This window comes from Martes martes (genome assembly GCF_963455335.1).
Source record: "Martes martes genome assembly, chromosome: 8".
Lineage (NCBI taxonomy): Eukaryota > Metazoa > Chordata > Mammalia > Carnivora > Mustelidae > Martes > Martes martes.
Window position 1 is genome coordinate 7,901,318 of NC_137895.1, and position 21,036 is coordinate 7,922,353.

The 21,036-nt window shown below is 39.4% G+C and overlaps 1 protein-coding gene across 1 annotated transcript in view; it reads right to left on the reverse strand.

Moving 5' to 3' along the window:
• Positions 1-21,036, reverse strand: part of XPNPEP3 (X-prolyl aminopeptidase 3) — a 77,230-nt gene that overhangs the window by 17,351 nt on the left and 38,843 nt on the right. Inside the window, exons 5-6 of the mRNA XM_080811262.1 lie at positions 9,537-9,599; positions 8,588-8,701 (exon numbers count right to left, since the gene is read on the reverse strand). Of these exons, the coding sequence (XP_080667388.1) occupies positions 8,588-8,701; positions 9,537-9,599 (177 nt within the window). The remainder of the gene's footprint in view (positions 1-8,587; positions 8,702-9,536; positions 9,600-21,036) is intronic.

The following is a 21,036-nucleotide window of genomic DNA, read 5'->3' on the forward strand; positions in this document are numbered from 1 at the left end:
GAATTCACACTGACTCAAGGAAGTGGCCATTGCATAGTAGCACATAGGCCCTGGAACCACACCACTTAGGTTTGAATTACTAGGTGTAAACAGCACATCATAAATGGTACCATTATCACTATTATGTTTAAAATTCCTATATAAGTTGGTATCCAGGGCCTTATTCAAATATGATTACCCTTAATCATTTAACTTTAGAATATCATTTCCCCCCTTTGCTCCCCTTCAGAATACATGTGGGGGAAAAAGAAAACCTGGGGTTTATTTCTCTCTTGTTACTTGTCCTGTTATATTGAAATTATCTATTGTGTCCTTGAAGACATCTTATTTATGTATAAATAAGCACACAACTTGGCATGTAGTAGAGTAATGGTTCAACGGGTATATGTATTTAATAATGGCAACCTTCATAAATGGATGTTGGATTTTGTTTTTGGCAAAATGACAGAATACCTTTCTTGTTAGAAAACAACTAGATCTTGGATACAAACATATTTTATGGAAGGCTGACATTACATAATATAAAAGATGCCTTAAAGACTTTTTTCCTCTTGAAAAAAGATACCGCAGAACTGAAACTAGAGCTGAGAGTGGTGATAAGGTAAGTGGTACAGTATATATAGAAAAGGTGATATTCCCCTGAGGTCCTGCAGCAAAGAGTGGGGACAATGAGCCAGCGATTCTCACATTAATCCAGGATTCCCACAGGGGATACAAGAGTCCCCAGTCATTAGGACCACTTATCTTTTGGCAAAAGCATATTCAAACAAATTCTGGAGGAAATTTCCCCCAAATTTGGGCTGGCATGATTTCCAAAAAATACATCAAGTAAATAGATGTGAACTCACAATCAAAGGTCGTCAAGCACACAGGGTAGGTCACCATACGTAAGAAGTGAGCAGGTACAACATGTACCAAATTTAGATCTTCCAGGACTTCAGGTAAGGGAATGACTAGATACAGAATAGCTATTATGAAATGTTTAAAGGGATAAAGAACAGAACCACAAAGATGAATAAGCAATAAGAGACAACTGACAAGAACTATGCTGATTCGAAAGGAACCAGAAGGAAAGAAAAAACTACTTCTGAAGTCAATCACTCAGTGGATGGCCGAAGCAGCAGATTAGATAACCGAAGGGAAACTGGCTTCCTGGAAGAGGGACGTACCCAAGTCCCCTAGAATATGACAGAGAGAGACAAGGCAAATGTAAACACGAAAGTTAGCTTACTGGAAACAGAAAGAGGTCTAACACATCTACCTGAAATTGCTGAAGGAGTGAATAGAGAGAATGTAGGAGAGACGATATCAGTGTCTGAGAATTTCCTAGAACTGATGAAGACAAGAATGCAAATTTCGGAAGGGGAAGGTATCATAATGACTATATGTAAAAATAAATCTATTCTTAGACACGCAATAAAACTGAAAAATACCAAAGAAAACTTTTAAAAAAATTATTATTTATCTATCCATTTGTTAGAGAGCACAAGTATGTGCAAATGGTGGGGGGAGGGGCAGAGAGAAAGAGAGAGAGAGAGAGAATGAATCTTAACCAGACTCCAACACTGAGCACTGAGCCCATGGCGGGGGTGGGGGTGAGGGTGGTGGGGGTGGGGTGGGGTGGGGTGGGGAGCTTGATCTCAGGACTCCGAGACCATGACCTGAGCTGAAATCAAGAGCTGGATACCCAAGGGACTAAGCCACCCAGGTGCACCACCGAAGGAAAAGAAATCTTAAAGCAGTCAAAGCAAAAAGAGAGTTCCCATAGGAATGGTAATTAGTGTTTATGTTTGTTTTTATTTTATTTCAAGATTTTATTTATTGATGTGAGAGAGAGTGGCGGGGGAGGAGAGAGAGAACATACAAGCACAAGCACAAGCAGGGGGAGGGTCAGAGGGAGAAGCAGATTCCCCGCTGAGCAGGGAGCTCGATGCCAGGCTGGATCCCAGAACTCTGGGATCATCACTTGAGCTGAAGGGAGACATTTAACTGAGCCACCCAGGTGCCCCTTGTTTGTTTGTTTTTAATCTCCAAGACTGAAAAGAATCTAGGATAGTTTCCTTGGTATAGCCATCATCAAGAATTGAGAATGAAATAATGATATTTGACTAAAAAAAAAAAATTTTTTTTTTTATCAGCCACAGACCTTCATCTAAGGGATTTTCTTCAGGCTGAAGGAAGCTGATCCCAGGAGAGACATCGAAGATGTAAGGAGGAAAGGTGAACATGCATGTAAACCTACACAAACTCTGTCAGAAGGGTTCTGCTTTGGCCTGTTGCTGAGAGCTCCACATAGCTGTGGTTAGACGCAGAAGCACAGGGCAGCCTGTTCTGACTACATTTCTATCAGATGCCCACTACCGAGTGCACACCAGAGATCTCCCAGATGCCCCGGCGGTACCCCGCATTCTCACAGCTTGTTGAGGACCTTGCCAACAGACTTCACCAGAAAAAGCCTTGCAAACTTTCAGATAACCAAAGCAAGACTATGACCTAGAAGTTCTCAGCTTATTTTCTCTCGGGCCAATTTATCTAATAATGGCAATACTCTTCTCTCCATGTATGGCTACACTGGTGCTTATTCTCCAGTTTTTAAAGAGTGGACAGTATATTATTTAGGAATAGACACACTGGTGGTAAAATTATGAAGAACAACAAAAAAAAATGAATAAAACAAAAGTCAAGATGGTAGGAGACAGAAAGGGGGATGTGTTTGAGCTTGCCCAGGGGACTACTAATGTTCTTCTCATCCTAGATGGTAGATACATGGTTATTCATTCGATTTTTATTATTATTATTATTTTTTAAAGATTTTATTCACTTATTTGACAGAGATCACAAGCAGGCAGAGAGGCAGGCAGAGAGAGAGGGGGAGGCAGGCTCTCCGCCGAGCAGAGAACCCGATGCAGGGCTCGATCCCAGGACCCTGGGATCATAACCTGAGCTGAAGGCAGAGGCTTTAACCCACTGAGCCACCCAGGTGCCCCTCGATTATTATTTTTAAACAGTACATTACATTTATTGTTTTTAATATATGACACATTTAACAACTTCGGAAAACCTTGTGGAATATAATGAAAGTGAGAAATTTATCCTTAGACACTTACAGTAAAAAAAGAAGAAAGGATGAAAATTAATGAGTTTAGCATCTAATTTTAGAAGTCACAAAAAGAACAAGAGAATAAACACAAAAAGTAGAAGGGTGAAATTAATGAAGGCAAGGGCCCAGTGTAATGAAATAATAAACAAAGATAAAATCGCTTTAATGATGTGAAGTTGGTTTTACGAGAATAATAAAACCCAGCAAACCTCTGGTAAGATTTCTTTTTTTAGCCAAAGTTTTTGAGATTTAATGTATGCACAGTAAATGCACAGATCTTAAGTATATAGAATTAATAGAGTTAAGTCAGTTTTGTCAAATGCCCTCAAGCCCCTTCCTGGTCAATATTCCCATAAGAAGCAACCACTGATCTGATTTCTATCAACATAGGTTAGTTTTGTCCATTTTAGAAATTCATATAGATGGAATCATATAGTTTATAATTTTTTGTCTGACTTATTCACTCAGCATAATGCTTTTGACATGATTCACTGGTAGTGCAGTGGTTTGTTCCACTTTATTTGACAAATACACCACACGGCAATTTCCTTATCTAATATCCTGGTGATGGACATCTGGTCTATTAGTAGTGAACTTGCTATGAACATTCTTGTACAAGGCAACTTGTGGATCTGTTTTAATTTTTCTTGAAAAATACCTATACATGGAATTGCTGGTGCACAGAGTAAATGTATGTTTACTTTTTTAAAAAAAAAGAGAAAAAGCATTGACTTCGGGCTGTCCTTTCCCCTGCGGCCTCAGCTCTGGCGGGAGTACCCCGGCCAACCTCCAGACATGTGTGGAGGCTTTGGACAGAGGCAGCCCCAGGATGACTTGAAAGTAGGGCACCCTTGGCCCTGAACAGTTTCTGTACGGCATCCTCAGATGCCTTTACCTGAGTGAGAAAGCCGCTCCATCAGGACCTCAGAAGTCTGACAGCCCTGTGACACCAGGAAAGGATATTCCTGTGAAGCTACTGCAGGACATGTGGCGCTCTACAACACTGACAACATTTACTGCATGTTGATGAGATGCCAGAATTGGTAAACTCATTCTACTTTATCTTAATCTTCTCAACAGGCCTACGAGGTACTGCTGTTATTTGCCCAAGGTCACAGTGGGTCCAGGAACTACTGTGGTGTTCAATTAATCTAGCTCCAAAGCTAGTGTTTGATTTGGACTTTTTTTTTTTTTTTTTTTTTTTTTTTTTTTTAAAGATTTTATTTATTTGACAGACAGAGATCACAAGTAGGCAGAGAGCAGGCAGAGAGAGAGGGAAGGAGAAGCAGGCTCCCTGCTGAGCAGAGAGCCCGATGCGGGGCTCGATCCCAGGACTCTGGGATCATGACCTGAGCTGAAGGCAGAGGCTTTAACCCACTGAGCCACCCAGGCGCCCTGATTTGGACTTTTAAGTATGGTGCCCCCAGGTCTTTCCAACTAATTCTAATAAATAATTGTTTGCCTTCTTCAATCAAAAAAAAAAAAGAGAGAGAGAGAGAAAAGACAAAAATATATCAAGAACGTAAAAGGGTACATAACTGGGCCCGTGGGTGGCTCAGGCGTTAAGCGTCTGCCTTTGGCTCAGGTCATGATCCCAGCGTCTTGGGATCGAGTCCCCCATCAGGCTCCCTGCTTGCTGGGAAGCCTGCCTCTCCCACTCCCTCTGCTGTATTCCCTCTCTCACTGTCAAATAAATAAAATCTTTAAAAAAAAGGTACATAACTATAATTATAAAGGATTAAAAGTAATTTTAAAAATTTAGACAAAGTGGTAGAAAAATATAACCTACCAAACTGTCTCAGGAAAAGTGAAGTATATGTTGATATAATCACTTTGGAAATGTTTGGTATTTTCTACTATAGTGCAAATATGCATACCTATAACCCATCAATTCCATTATTATGTGTCCCTTAGACAAACTTGGTAACTTGTACACCAGGTATAACATACAAGAATGTTCACAGTACATTGTTCATAATGGTAAAAACTTAGAAACTATATAAATGGCCACCTATGGATATTTATCACAGTAATAAATTAAAACTGATAGTTTTACAGTATTTGTTAATTTGTTAAAAAATAATAATAAACCTATTACATGTTAAGTAAATGACATTTTTAACTTAAAGTAATTGCTTTTCTTTTTTATTTTAATATTTTATTTATTTATTTGACAGAGATCAAAAGCAGGCAGAGGCAGGCAGAGAGAGAGGGGGGAAGCAGGCTCCCTGCTGAGCAGAGACTCCTGACGCGGGGCTCAATCCCAGGACACTGAGATCATGACCTGAGCCGAAGGAGGCTTAACCCACTGAGCCACCCAGGCGCCTCTTTTCTTTTTTTTTTTAAACAGTCTTTAATTAATTTATTTATTTGACAGAGAGAGAGAAAGAAAGAGAGGGAGAGAGCAAGTACAAACGGGGGTAATGGCAGGCAGGGGAGAAGCAGGCTCCCTGCTCAGCAAGGACCCTGATGTGCGGCTTGATTCCACGACCTGGGATCATGACCTGAGCTGAAGGCAGCCGCTTAACCAACTGAGCTACCCAGGTGCCCCGAAAAGTAACTATTATTCTAAATAAAAGTATGTAGTTAGAAATGCTGCATTGTTGTATATTTTTATAAATCTTTGTCTAGCATAACAGAAAACAGCTAAAATCTCATATTACTTCTCCTCCTCCAATCTGGTGTGGTATTGCAGGTCATAAAGCCACTGGGTTACTTCCTTGTACACTTGAGAGAGTAAGAGTGGAAAAGACAAATGATGTCTGGGTATTCTTATAAAAATGTATTTAACCTCACAGACCACACTTTCATTGCTGTTCTATGCTAGAATAATTAAAATGAACAAACTGCAGTGGTATGCAACATATGTTTTATGAAAAAGACAGATATAATATTTCAAATACATAAAGCTCAAACATGACCAAAGCCAAACTATGTTCAACTATATGGTTTACTAGTAGGAAAATAAAATGCGAAGCAAAGAAATGATGACCATCGGGGCGCCTGGGTGACTCGGTGGGTTAAAGCCTCTGCCTTCGGCTCGGGTCATGATCCCAGGGTCCTGGGATCGAGTCCCGCATCCGGCTCTCTGCTCCGCAGGGAGCCTGCTTCCTCCTCTCTCTCTCTCTGCCTGCCTCTCTGCCTACTTGCGATCTCTGTCTGTCAAATAAATAAATAAAATCTTAAAAAAAAAAAGAAAGAAATGATGACCATCAAAATCAGGAGAGTGGTTCTCCCCACTAGGGAGAGAAGTTATCACTGGGAAGAACCACGTGGTAGAATAAGCTTCTTAGGAGTGGAGGGAGAGTAACGTCCTGTTTCAGGCATTCATAATTTTTTTCTGTAAAGGGCTAGATAGTACATACTTTTTACTTTGTGGACCATACTGTCTCCAGTGCAAGTACTCAACTCTGCCACTATGGGAAGAAAGCAGGAACATCTGTATTCCAGTAAAACCTTTTCACAAAACAAAATGGGAGGCTGGATTTGGTGCAGAGAGCTGTAGCTTGTCAATACCTCTTTTATTTGACACGGTAATGGTTACATGGGTGTCCACTTTATAATTATTAAACTGTTCCTTTATGTTTTAAGTACTTTACTAGTAGTTACATTTCATAATAAGAAATGTCAAAAAGAAAAAAAAAAGAAACAGAAAGCTTTAGGATATTAAAGAAATTGAATGAGTAGTTAAAAAAAAGGTTTACAAAGGAAAATATTGGGCCCAAATAGTTCTACAGGTATATTCCACCCAATTTTCAAAAAAACTTAAACTCAAATCATTTCACAATATTAAGAAAAGAAACTACTCGTTTTATGAACTTAGTTTGGACTTGATATGAAAATCAGAAAAAGACAGTATGAGAAAAATAAGCCAATCTCACTCATGAAAACAAATCAGAATATCCTAAACAACACGTTAGCAAGTCGAAACTAGTAGTGCTAAAGATAAAAAAGATGCTTAATTTCACTGGTAATTAAGGTAACAGAAATTAAGACCACAATGATACTGTTTTATACCAATTAGAATGGCAGAAATTAAGAAGTCTGATAACATCAGGGGATAGAGAGGATGTGGTCAAGAGAATTACACACCACTGGTAGGAGTACAAACAAATACAAATACTTGGGAAAAAACATTGTATTATCTCACACTTATGAATTTAAAAACTTCCAAAACACTACTTATAGCAGTAGATAGTTTTATGTAGTTCACAAATAGGCAGAACTAAATAATATTATTTAGGGAATCATACATACGTTGATACAGTCACTTCAAAAAATCGAGGGAAGACAAAAATTTAGGATAAACAGTTAGTTACCTGTGGGAGGGAGGCAATAGGATAGCAAAGCATAAAGACACATAAGTAGATGCACAGAACTGGTAGTGTTCTCTTCTTGGGCTAAGTGAACAGTTCATGGGTATTCATTTAAAAAATACGCTGTGTAATTTACGTATTTGCTATATTTATTTTCCTGAAATTATTGAAAATTAAAAGAGATAAATAAAAGTGGACTTCAGGGGCGCCTGGGTGGCTCAGTCAGTTAGCTCAGGTCATGATCCTAGGGTCCTGGAATCAAGCCCCACATTGGGCTCTCTGCTTGGCGGGATGTCTGCTTCTCCCTCTCCCTCTGTCTACTGCTTTGCCTCTTGTGCTCTCTCTCTCTGCCAAATAAATAAATAAAATCTTAAAAAAAAAAAAAACCAAAAAATAAAAAAAATAAAAAATAAAAAAATAAAAGTGGATTTGGGAGTGCCTGGGTGGCTCTGTTGGTTAAGCATCTGACTCTTGATCTCAGCTCAGGTCTTGATCTCAGTGTCATGAGTTTAAGTGCTGTACCGGGCTCCAGGCTGACAAAACCCCTTCCCACATCTTAAAACAAAACAAAACAAAAAAGTGGACTTAATAAAGCATATACAGGGCACCTGGGTGGCTCAGTTGGTTGAGCGGCTGCCTTCAGTTTGGGTCATAATCCCAGGGTCCTGGGATCGAGTCCCACATAGGGCTCCCTGCTCAGTGGGGAGTCTGCTGTTCCCCCTACTTGTGCATGCTCTGTCAAATAAAAAAAAAAAGAAAAGAAATAAAGGCATATACAATTCTCTACGTGTATAGTCACTTGGGGGGTGGAAACTATAAAAGATCAGCTTCCTCACAGCTAATAAAGCACTATTAAAATCTGTCTACTCCCAAAATATGCATGACCCATTGTTGCCCAAGTCCTTCGAGGAGGAGTGCTATTAAAAATTATGAGCAGAACAAAAAATGAGCAGAGGCTTTACAGTAGAATTCTCAGCTCTGCCCTAATGAGTTGCCTTATTTTTTAAGTTTATTTTCCTCATCTGTTGAACAGGCATGTTAATAACTGCTCCTATCTCAGAGTGCTAATACGAGAATCAAATGAGATAATGTCTGTAAAATCATTTTATAAACAATAAAGTGCTTTAGAAGTGGCACCAGAGGAAGTGGCACTGAAGGGCATTTCACGTACCTTGATGAGCTGATTATTCTTCACATAATGCAAGGTGTTTGACCGATTACCTCCAGCGACCACGGGCGGGTAGGCTAAGATGTCTGCACCACGGGCCCGGCATTCAAATTCAAACTGAAAAACAAGAGCCAAGCATGACAGAAGACAGGATTTCCTCAGGACTGTGCCAGCCCAGGCTCCCTCCAACAAACGGCCCATCTCTCCATTCAAGTACTTCTTTTCCATCATTACTGGAGAACGAGTCATCAAATCTAACTGAACTTCTTATACTGCAATTCCACTCTATTTTTTATTTTCCCCCCATCCTGTTATTTGACGCTATTATTAAGTCTGTTCTGTTCCTCTGAGTGCTCCAAATTTCCTGTGATTTTCAAATTAAGTCCAGAAGAGAACACAGAAAACCTACGATCACGGCTGAGTACAGAGATACACTCGAGTAAAGCTCCCATTTTTTATTCTTATTTAGGTAAACGCTGGAATACAGCTTCTGGTTTTAACGACAGCTCTGCATTACTAATTTCAACTTTTCAAACAGCTACCAACCTACATGTGCTGGAGAAGTGAAAAAGGATGCTAGGCAAATGGTAAATTCTACTGCTTTTACTTTGTCCAAGGACGGAGCCGGAGACTGGCGAGAAGCGGCTGCTCTTTCCCGTACCACTCCAATCGTTGTCCTTTGCATTTACTCGAACAGTATTCTCCACTCACATTTGACTAAGTCTTTGCTTCTTTGTCTGTTCTGCTTTGCAATTTTCTTCACTTAATTGTAGCTCTGTGTATTTTAGACATATTTAAATAAATTATCAGTGACCTTTAAGAACCAAATCCTCTCCACTGATATGCTGGTCACTTACATAAAAGCCAACTAGATGCCATCTGCAAATCAATGAAATTACTTTATTTACTATTTTCGCCTCCAATAAAACCTTTCCAGTCTTTTAAAGCTCACCTTGGCATAAAGAAAGCCTTCCTCCACAGGAGCTTTACTGGCAAACATGGTCTCTATGAAAGCCTGTAAACAGAATGGAGGATGAACAGTCTCATTTTAAATCGGTTGCTTACTCTAACATTCAAAATACTGGAGCTCAAATGAAAAGAACCCTTCTCCCCAGTTTTGTTGACCTGAAGTTGTGACTTTGTGTGTATAACATAGATTTCTGAAGAGGAAACTATTGCTTTCAGGACTATTTGACTGACAACATTTAGTGGAAGGGCGACTCAATAATCACTCAGAATATATAGTGGTGGGACGCCTGGGTGGCTCAGTTGGCTAAGCGGCTGCCTTTGGCTCAGGTCATGATCCCAGCGTCCTGGGATCGAGTCCCACATCAGGCTCCTTGCTTGGCGGAGAGCCTGCTTCTCCTTCTGCCTCTGCTGCCACTCTGCCTGCCTGTGCGCTCTCTCTCTCTCTGACAAATAAATAAATAAAATCTTAAAAAAAAAAAAAGAATATATAGTGGTATGCTAGAATAAGCTACACAGTTACACATTTGTCATTTATGTAACAAAGTTGCCCAGAAATGTATGGAATTATGGACTAAATAGTCCAGTCTACAGTAGGTTTCCCAACCTCAGCACTGTCGACATTTTGGACTAGATAACTTTTTGTCGGGTGCCAGCAGCACTTCCCAACTGTGATAATCGGATACTGCCAGATATCCCTTGAAGGACATAACTGCCCCATGTTCAGAATCAGTGACCTAGAGTATAAATCCTTAATTTCTCTGTGATAGCCATTCCACATGTGTGTTTGTTTCCTTTTTTATGAATGTACATGTCTATAATTCACCACTATACCCTAATCCAAAAAAGATTTTGATTAGATCTGATAGATAGACAAAATACAACTCATGGCAGAGTTAAAGAAAAGCAAGCCTTAAAAAGAATGGAGCTCAAAAAACTAATAATGCAAACCATAATAACCTTCACGATTACTATGGCAACTATGGATGGGCTGCAAATTTATCTGAGTTTTCTAGCAGCCAGTGTGAAAAGGGAAACTGTCAGCTGTATTTCCCACATCTGTGGGATAAAAATGAATCAGCTGCACAAGTACAGGATTATATGATTCTACCACTCGATTCTCTCAAGTTGTTGTGTTTGTTTTTTTTTTAAGATTTTATTTATTTATTTGACAGAGAGCATAAGTAGGCAGAGAGGCAGGCAGAGAGAGAGAGGAAGGGAAGCAGGCTCCCTGCGGAGCAGAGAGCCCGATGTGGGACTCGATCCCAGGACCCTGAGATCATGACCCGAGCCGAAGGCAGAGGCTTTAACCCACTGAGCCACCCAGGCGCCCCTCAAGTTGTTGTGTTCTAAGAGTGAAGGCAACTGGGAAGGAATGTTTTTGGTAACAAATACACGGCAATGACATCACCATAAAGCCCAACAGAGGGAAAGCAAGTGGGCTGGCCATGGAGACAGCTGTGACTTGCTCCTGCTCCCATTCTGATCCTTCCTCAAATGTTTCCTCCTCAGAGAGGCCTTCCTGACCACCCTATCTCACTCAGCACCTCGACCACACTTCATCCCTTTCCACTGCTTCTTTTTTCTTTACAGCATTTAATTTTAGCTGACTATACAGAGTGTTTATTTACTGTCTCTCTTCAACTAGAATGTACAACGAGGACAGGGACACATGGCAAGCCTGTTTTGCTCACCACTGTGTCTCTAGAACCTAGGAAACTATCCAGCACTATAGTAAATAATAAATATCTGCTGAATGAATTAGCAATTACAATGGAAGTTAAAGGATACTTAGTTACATACACACACATATGAATATTGATAATTTGTCAGTGCTACATTTTTAGCATGAAGCTAAAGAAAAAAAAAAAGGAAAAAGTGTGGTATCTCCACTTAGCCTCACTCAAAAGAGGGATTTTTCTTCTCTTAGCTGCACCCTTTGTCTTTTTATTAATTTCCTTTCAAAACTTTGCTAAATAGCACAGAAATTTTGAGCGTGCACACACACACCAACTCCTTGTATATGCGATCATCCACTGATGGATAAATGTGGGTTATTTGCAACTTTTGGCTATTGTGAACACTGCTTCTGTGAACAAATATGAGAGTACCTGTTTTTAATTCTTCTGGGTATACACCTAGGAGCAGAGTTGTTAGGTCACATGATAAATCTATGTTTAAGTTTTTCAGAAACCTCCAAGCTATTTCCACAGTGGCTGAACCATTTCACAATCGCACTGGTAATGTAAAAAGGTTCCAACTTTCCCACTTCCCTACCAACACTTGCTATTTTCTGTTTGTGTGTATTTTAATTTTTTAAATTTATTTTTATATTTTTAATCACCCAGTACTCATCACTACTGCACTCCTTAATCACCTATTTCACTCATCCCCCCACCCACCTGACTTCTGGTAATCATGTTGTTTTCTACAGTTCTCTGTAGTTGAGAGTCTGTTTCTTGGTTTGTCTCTTTTGTTCCCTTTGATCATTTGCTTTGTTTCTTAAATTCCGCATATGGGTGAACTCATGTTATCTGTCTTTCTCTTATCTCACTTAGCATTATACCCTCTCCATCCATATGGCAAGATTTACTCTTTAAAGGTTAGTATTCGGGGCGCCTGGGTGGCTCAGTGGGTTAAAGCCTCTGCCTTCGGCTCAGGTCATGATCCCGGGGTCCTGGGATCGAGCCCTGCATCGGGCTCTCTGCTCAGCGGGGAGCCTGCTTCCTCCTCTCTGCCTACTTGTGATCTCTGTCTGTCAAATAAATAAAATCTTAAAAAAAAAAAAAGGTTAATATTCCATTTTATCTATCTATCCATCCATCCATCTGACTCTTCCTTATCAATGAATTGATGGGCACTTGGGCTTCCATATCTTGGCTATTGTAAATAATGTGGCTATAAACACAGAGGTGCACATATCCCTTTGAATTAGTGTTTTTGTATTTGTTGGGTAAATATCCAGTAGTGCAATTACTGGATATAGTAATAGTGCAGTTCTATTTTTAACTTTTTTATTTATTTTTTTCTATTTTTAACTATTTTTAACTTTTTTTTTAAAAGATTATTTATTTATTTATCAGGGAGAGAGAGAGAAAGAGAGCACGCACAAACAGGAAGAGTGGCAGGCAAAGGCAGGGAGAGAAGCAGGCTCCCCTCGGAGCAAGGAGCCGGATGTGGGACTCGATCCCACGACCCTGGGATCATGGCCTGAGCCAAAGGCAGTGGCTTAACCAACTGAGCCACCCAGGAGTCCCTCTATTTTTAACTTTTTGAGGAAACTACTGTTTTCCATAATGGCTGCACCAGTTTTTATTCCTACCAACACTGCAAGAGGGTTCCTTTTTCTCTACATCCTCACCAATACTTGTTTCTTGATTTTAGATTTTGGCCATTCTGACATGTGTAAGATGATATCTCACTGTGCTTTGATTTGCATTTCCCTGATGATAAGTGATGATGAGCATCTTTTCATCTGCCTTTTGGCATCTGCATGTCTTCTTTGTAGAAATGTCTTCTGCCCCTTTTAAAATCAGATTATATTGGGACACCTGGGTGGCTCAGTTGGTACAGCGGCTGCCTTCAGCTCAGGTCATGATCCCAGCGTCCTGGGATCAAGTCCCACATTGAGCTCCTTGCTCGGCAGGGAGCCTGCTTCTCCCTCTGCCTGCCACTCTGCCTGCCTGTGCTTTCTCTCTGTGACAAAAAAAAAAAAAAAAAAATCAGATCATTGTTTATTTGGGTGTTGAATTGTGTAAGTTCTTTATATATTTTGGATATATTTTTGGATAGTTATAATATGTCATTTGCAAATACCTTCTCCCATTCTGCAGGCTGCCTTTTAGTTTTGTTGATTGTTTCCTTCGCTGTGCAGTAGCTTTTTATTTTGATGTAGTCCCAATAGTTTATTTTTGCTTTTGTTTCCTTTGCCTCAGGGGACCTCTTTTTTTTTTTTTTTTTAAGAGAGAGAGTGTGCGCACATGTGTATGAGTGATGCAGTGGTGGGGGGAAGCAGAGGGAGAGAATCTTAAGCAGGCTCCACGCCCAGTGGGGAGCCTGACATGGAGCTTGATCTCATGACCCTGAGATCATGCCCCTAGCCGAAGTAAGAGTCGGATGCTTCGCTGACTGAGCCACCCACATGCCCCACAGAGGACCTATTTAGAAAAGAGCTGCTATTGCCGATCTCAGAGAAATTACTGCCTGTGCTCTCTTAAAGGATTTTTATGGTTTCAGGCCTTGTATTTAGGTCTTTAATGTATTTTGAGTTTATTTTTGTGTATGGCGTAAGGAATTGGTCCAGTTTCATTCTTTTGCATGTTGTTTAGTTTTCCCAGCAGGGTTTTATTGAAAAGACTGTCTTTTCCCCATTCAATATTCTTTCTTGCTTTGTCAAAATTAACCATATAAGCATGGGTTTATTTCTGGGCTCTCTATTCTATTCCATTGATCTATGAGTCTATTTTTGTGCCAGTACAATAATCTTTTGATGACTACAGCTTTGAAATAATGAGCAGTCCAGAACTGTGATGCCTCTAGCTTTGCTTTTTCAAGATTGCTTTGGTTATTCAGGGTCTTTTGTGGTTCCATACAAATTTTAGGTTTGTTTGTTCTAGTTCTGTGAAAAATGCTCTTGGTATTGTGATAGGGGTTGTATTAAACGTGTAGATTGCTTTGGGCAGATAAAGTATTTTAACACTATTTGTTCTTCCAATCCATGAGCATGGAAAGTCTTTTCAGTTCTTTGTGTTGTCTTCGACTTCTTTCATCAGTGTTTTACAGTTTTCAGAGTACATGTCTTTCACCTCTTTGGTTAGGTTTATTCCTAATTGTAAGTGGGATTGTTTTCTTAATCTCTTTTCTGCTGCTTCATTATTGGGTGTATAGAAATGCAACAGATTTCTGTAGACTGATTTTGTATCCTGCAACTTCACTAAATTCATTTATCAGCTCCTGCAGTTTTTTAGTGGTTTTTCGGGTTTTCTCTATATATTATCACATCATCTGCAAATAGTGAAAGTTTTACTTCTTCCTTACCAATTTGGATACCTTTTATTGCTTTTTTTGTCCGACTGCTGTGGCTATGACTTCCAGTACTATGTTGAGTAAAAGTGGTGACTGAGGACATCCATGTCATCTTCCTGACCTTGGGGGAAAGGCGGTTTCTTCCCACTGAAAATGATGCGGGCTGTGGGTTTTTCACATATAGCCTTTATTATGTTAAGGTATGGTCCCTCTAAACTTACTTTATTGAGGATTTTGTCATGGATCGGTACTGTACTTTGTCAAATGCTTTTTCTGCATCTACTGAAATGATCATATGGTTCTTATCCTTTCTCTTGCTGATGTGATGTATCATCATGTTGACTGATTTGCAAATATTGACCCGCTCTTGCAACCCAGGAAAACAAACCTCACCTGATCATGGTGAATGATTTTTTTTTTAATGTATTGCTTCCTTCAGTTTGCTAGTACTTTGTTGAGGATATTTGCATCAATGTTCATCAAAGATATTGACCTGTAGTTATCTTCTATTGTGGGGTCTTTATCTGGTTTTGGTATCAGGGTAATGCGGCCTCGTGGCATGAATGTGGAAGTTTTCCTTCCTTTTCTATTTTCTGGAATAGTTTGGGGAGAGTAGGCATTAATTCTTTTTTAAATGCTTGGTAGAATTCGCCTGGGAAGCCATGGGGTCCTGAACTTTTGTTTGTTGGGAGTTTTTTGAGTGCTGATTCAATTTCTTTGCTGGTAATGGGTCTGTTCAAAATTTCTATTTCTTCCTGTTTTAGTTTTGGTAGGTTATATGTTTCTAGAAATTTATTCATTTCTTCTACCTTGTCTGATTTGTTGGCATATAATTTTGATAGTATTTTCTTACATCTGTATTTCTGTAATGTTTTTTTATTTCTCCTCTTTCATTTGTGATTTATCTGGGACCTTTCTTTTTCTTGAGGAATCCGCTACAGGTTTATCAATTTTATTGGTTTTTTTCAAAGGATCAGCTCTTGGTTTTGATTTGTTCTTTTGTTTTAGATTTTTTAAAAAAATTTTGTTTATTTATTTGACAGACAGAGAGCACAAGTAGGCAGAGAGGCAGGCAGAGAGAGAGGCAGGGGAAGCAGGCTCCCTGCCAGAGCAGAGAGTCCGATGCGGGACTCGATCCCAGGATCCTGGGATCATGACCTGAGCCGAAGGCAGTGGCTTAACCCCCTGAGCCACCCAGGCACCCTGTTTTAGATTCTATATCATTTATTTTCTACTCTAATCTTCACTATTTCCTTCTTTCTGCTAGGTTTAGGCTTTCTTTTTTTTTTTTCTTCTAGTTCCCTTAGGAGTAAGGCTAGGTTGTTTGAGATTTTCTTTTCTTGCTTCTTGAGGTAGGCCTGTATTGCTAAAAGCTTCCCTGTTAGGACTGCTTTGGCTGCATCTCAAAGGTTTCAAAATGTTTGCTTTCATTTTCATTTGTTTCCATGTGCTTTTTTATTTCTTCCATTTCTTGGCTGACCCATTCATTGTTTAGTAGCATGTTACTTAACCTCTATGAATGCGTGGTCTTTCCAGATTTTTTCCTGTGGTTGACTTCTGGCTTCACAGTGTTGTGGTCAGAAAATATGCATGGTATAAGTTCAATCTTTTGGAACTCGTAGGTTTGTTTTGTGACCTTATATGTGATCTATTCTGGAGAATATTCCATGTGCACTTGAAAATAATGTATTCTTCTTAGGATGGAATATTCTGAATATAACTGTTAAATCCATCTGGTCCAGGATGTCATTCAAAGCCAGTCTCCTTGTTGATATTCTGTTTAGATGACCTTTCCATTGATGTAAGTGGGGTGTTAAACTTCCCTACTCTTACTGTATTATTATTAATTCTTTTATGTTTGTTATTGTTTTATGTATTTGGGTGCTCCCATGCTGGGTGCATAATTATTTAAAATTGTCCCCTTCATTATAGTGTATTTCTTTGTATCTTGTTATAGTGTTTGTTTTAAAGCCTATTTTGTCTGATATAAGTATTGCTACTCTGGCTTTTTAAATTTTTATTTATTTATTTTTTAAAAGATTTTATTTATTTATTTGACAGACAAAGATCACAAGTAGTCAGAGAGGCAGGCAGAGAGAGAGAGGAGGAAGCAGGCTCCCCGCAGAGCAGAGAGCCCGATGCGGGGCTCGATCCTGGGATCGTGACCTGAGCCGAAGGCAGAGGCTTTAACCCACTGCACCACCCAGGCGCCCCTACTCTGGCTTTTTAAAAAAAAAGATTTTATTTATTTATTTGAGAGAGACAGAAGCAGGCTGCTTGCTGAGCAGGGAGCCCCACCCAGGGCTCAATCCCAGGACAATGGGATCATGACCTGAGCTTAAGGCAGATATTTAGCGACTGAGCCACCCAGGTGCCTCTACTCCAGTTTTCTTATTACAACCATTTGCATGATTGTTTCTCCATCCCTCACTTCCAATACGCAGGTGTCCTTAGGTCTAAAATGAGTCTCTGTAGACTATAGATGGTCTCCTATAGACTGTAAACATAGATGGGTCTTATGTTTTTACCCATTTTGTCACCCTATGTCTTTTGATTGGAGTGTTTAGTCCATTTACATTCAAAGTAATTACCGGTAGATTAATTGCCATTTTATTACTTGCTTTGTGGTTGTTTCTGAAGATTTTCTCTGATCCTTTCTTGTCTTTCTCTCTTTCATGGTTTGCTGGTTTTCCTTAGTAATATATCTGGATTTCTTTCTCTTTACTCCCTGCATATTTATTAGTGGTTTCTAATTTGTACTTACCATTAGGTTTGTATATAACATCTTCTGCATATAGCAGTCTATATTAAGTAGATGGTTGTTTAAGTTTGAATCCATTCTTTACTCCTCTCCTCCCGACATTTTAGGTATATGGTATCATATTTGACATCTTTTTAATTTGTGAGTTCCTTGGCTGATTTTTTAAAAAAAGATTTTATTTATTTATTTGTCAGAGAGAGAGCGCGCACACAAGTGGGGGGGGGGGCAGCAGGCAGAGCAAGCAGAGGGAGAAGCAGGCTCCCCACTGAGCAAGGAGTCTGATGTAGGACTCAATCCCAGGACCCTGGCATGACCTGAGCCAAAGGCAGCTGCTTAACTGACTTAGCCACCCAGGTGTCCCGCTTGGCTGATTTTTAACAGATATATTCATTTTTACTACTTTTGTGTTTCCTACCTTCATATCATCATTTTTGGTCTTTCCTTTCCACTCAGAGTCCCCTTTAATATTTCTTGCAGGACTGGTTTAGTGGTCATGAACTCCTTCAGTTTTTGTTTGTATGGGAAGCTCTTTTATCTTTCCTTCTGTTTTGAAGTTAGCTTTGCTGGATAAGAGTATTCTTGGCTGCAGGTTTTTCCTATTCAGCACTTTGAATGTATCATGCCACTCCTTTCTGGCTTGGAAGTTTCTGCTGAAAAATCTGATAGCTTTATGGGGTTTTCTTTATATGTAACTGTCTTCCTCCGTCTTACTGCTTTTAGCATTTTTTTCTTTTCTTTCTTTCTTTTTTTTTTTTTTTTAAAGATTTTTACTTACTGGGCACCTGGGTGGCTCAGTGGGTTAAGCCTCTGCCTTCCGCTCAGGTCATGATCTCAGGGTCCTGGGATCGAGTTCCGTATCAGGCTCTCTGCTCAGCAGGGAGCCTGCTTCCCTCTCTCTCTCTCTGTCTGCCTCTCTGCCTACTTGTGATCTCTCTCTGTCAAATAAATAAATAAAATCTTAAAAAAAAAAAAAGACTTTTATTTATTTATTTGTCAAAGAGAGAGTGTGGGGAGGAGCAAAGGGTGAAGCAGGCTCTGCACTGAGCAAGGAGCCTGATGTGGGACTTGATCTCAGGACCCTGGGACCATGACCCAAGCTTAAAGCAGACGCTTAACCAACTGGTTAACCTCACTGGTGTGAGGTAGGAATCCAACATTATTCTTTTGCATGTAGATATCCAGTTGTTCTAGCATATCTGAATTATTCTTAATTAAATACATGTTAAAGCATTATTTTGAAAGGAAAAGAATGATTCAGATAAAGAGGATGAAAATGCTACTACGAGCTTGGGTAACTGCCAAGCCATCCCTGGTTTGAATGAGCACTGGCTTTGAAATCAGTGGAATGGAAATGACAAAACCCGAATTTTAGCAGTTAGCAAAATAGACTGGAAGGGAAAAGCAAATTAATGGCAGTTCCGTTAAAAACTCAGTGGTGTTTGCTGCTTTGCTGAAAGCAAGGTGACTCTCCAGGAGAGTTTCACCTTTGTGGCCGGCAGGTGGAGCTCCAACCAAAGGAACCCAGGCCACTTAAAAAACTTCTTTTCCTTTTCTTTTCTTTCCTTTTTTTTTTGGATAAATCAGCTGTGAGACACACTGAAACTAATTCAAGCAGGGCAAACTGATGATGGAGGACAAAATATCATGAAAGGGATTATTCAGTGAAGGAAATAAGCCATTTTGCAGTTTTAGATACAACAATTTGATTAATTCTTTTAAAAAATGGCTCCTGAGAATTTTGTATTGGGGAGCAGTATCTCTGGCTTTAAACACTAATGAGAGTAGGGAAATTTTAGGGCTCACTGTGGTTCACAGGACAATCCCTAGTTTACTAGAATGGATTAAGGGAGGGGTCCAGTACAGAAGGGCAATTGCCCTGCCTCTCCCTTGTTATATAAATGGCCACTGTCTCCTGAAGCTGCATGGAGGCTGTGGATGTAGACAGTACAGCCTGGGTTATCTGATGAAGGAAATGAACACCCTAATGGGAAGCTCCTTACTCAGGTTATGACGACACTGTAATAAAAGATTTCATATATGACTGTGTTGTTGGACCCCAGGAGGATGTAAAAAGATAGTTTCAGATCTTTAATCTCAACTTCCTCCTATGGATAATAAAAAGATAATGAGTTTAGCACTCCAGAGGAGAAATAAAATCCAGTAAGAAAGAGAATAAAATTGGGCCCTTGTCTTTTTTGTTGTTGAGTATAAGTTCTTTATGTATTCTAGATATTAGAATGTTATCAAATATAGTCTTACAAATATTTCCCTTGTTTATAAGCTATCTTTTTACTCCCCTGATAATGTCTTTTGATGCATAAAAGTTTTTAATTTTGATGAAGTCCAATTTATCTATTTTTGTTGTTATTGTTACTACTGCTTTGGGTGCCATAGCTAAGAAGCCACTGCCAAATCCAAGGTCATGAAGATTTACCCATATGTTTCTGCTAAGAAACACACACAAAAATTAACTAAAAAAATGGATCAAAGACCAAAACATAAGAGCTAAAACTATAAAACTCTTAGAGAAAAACATAGGGGGAAAGCTTCATGACCTACGTTTGGCAATAATTTTTTTCTGATATGACACCAAAAGCATAGGCAACACAAGAAAAAACTGATAAATGTTGTATGATTCTACTAGGCAAGTTCACAGTAGACTTGAGGTTACTAGGGGCTGGAGGGAGGGGAAATGGGAGTTATTGTGTAATGGTTACAGAGTTTCTATGTGGGACGATGAAAAAGTTCTGGAAATAGATAATGGTGCTGGTTGCACAACAGTGCGAATGTACTTAATGCCACAGAGTTGTACACTTAGAAATGGTTAAAATAGTAAATTTTATGTTATATAAATTTTAGATTAAAAAAACACAGCAAATGGAAAGAAAATAAGAAAGGGGCAATAATTCAGATCCTGAAACAATTCAGTTTTTTATGTTTAATTAAAAATGAAATAAAAAGGCATAAACTGAAGAGTGCTAGGCTTTGATAATTTTACAGTAAGGCAGAGAAAAGGCAACTGCCTCAAACTTCTCAGGGTATAAAAATCCCAAGGCAGATACACTCAATTTATCGGAGTTTAGAGGAATTTTAGAAAGAAAAACATTTCAATGAGCCACTATCATCAGATGTAAAAATACTGGCTTTTAATATAAAGATAATAATGGAAAAAGAAGATTGCTCTGCTTCGTATCATGCCAGGTCATCTTTGGCAGGGAACTCAAGACATTTTAACAAATGGGTGAGTGAATGGCTGGAAGTAGAGAAAAAACTCTTTTAGATCTACTGAATATGGAACACGTTATGCAGCACTAGCCTGGGGCTGCAAATGAACCCCTCAGGGATGACAGAATTAATTCAAGGGAATGTGGGGATGCTACTGTGAAAAGAATAAAAATTAAAGTCTGTTTGAAAGCTGGAATGTATGGGGTGCTTGGGTGGCTCAGTTGGCTAAGCGACTGCTTGAACTCAGGTCATGATTCCAGGGTCCTGGGATCAAGCCCCACATTGGGCTCCCTGCTCAGTGGGGAGCCTGCTTCTCCCTCTCTCTCTGCTGCTCTGCCTGCTTGTGCTCTCTTGCTCTCTGTTAAATAAATAAATATCTTTAAAAAATAATAATTTTTTTAAAAAGCTGGAATGTATGATTAAAAAAGAGGACACTGTGATGTCTCCCTGACTGTATAATTGATATGAATATAAT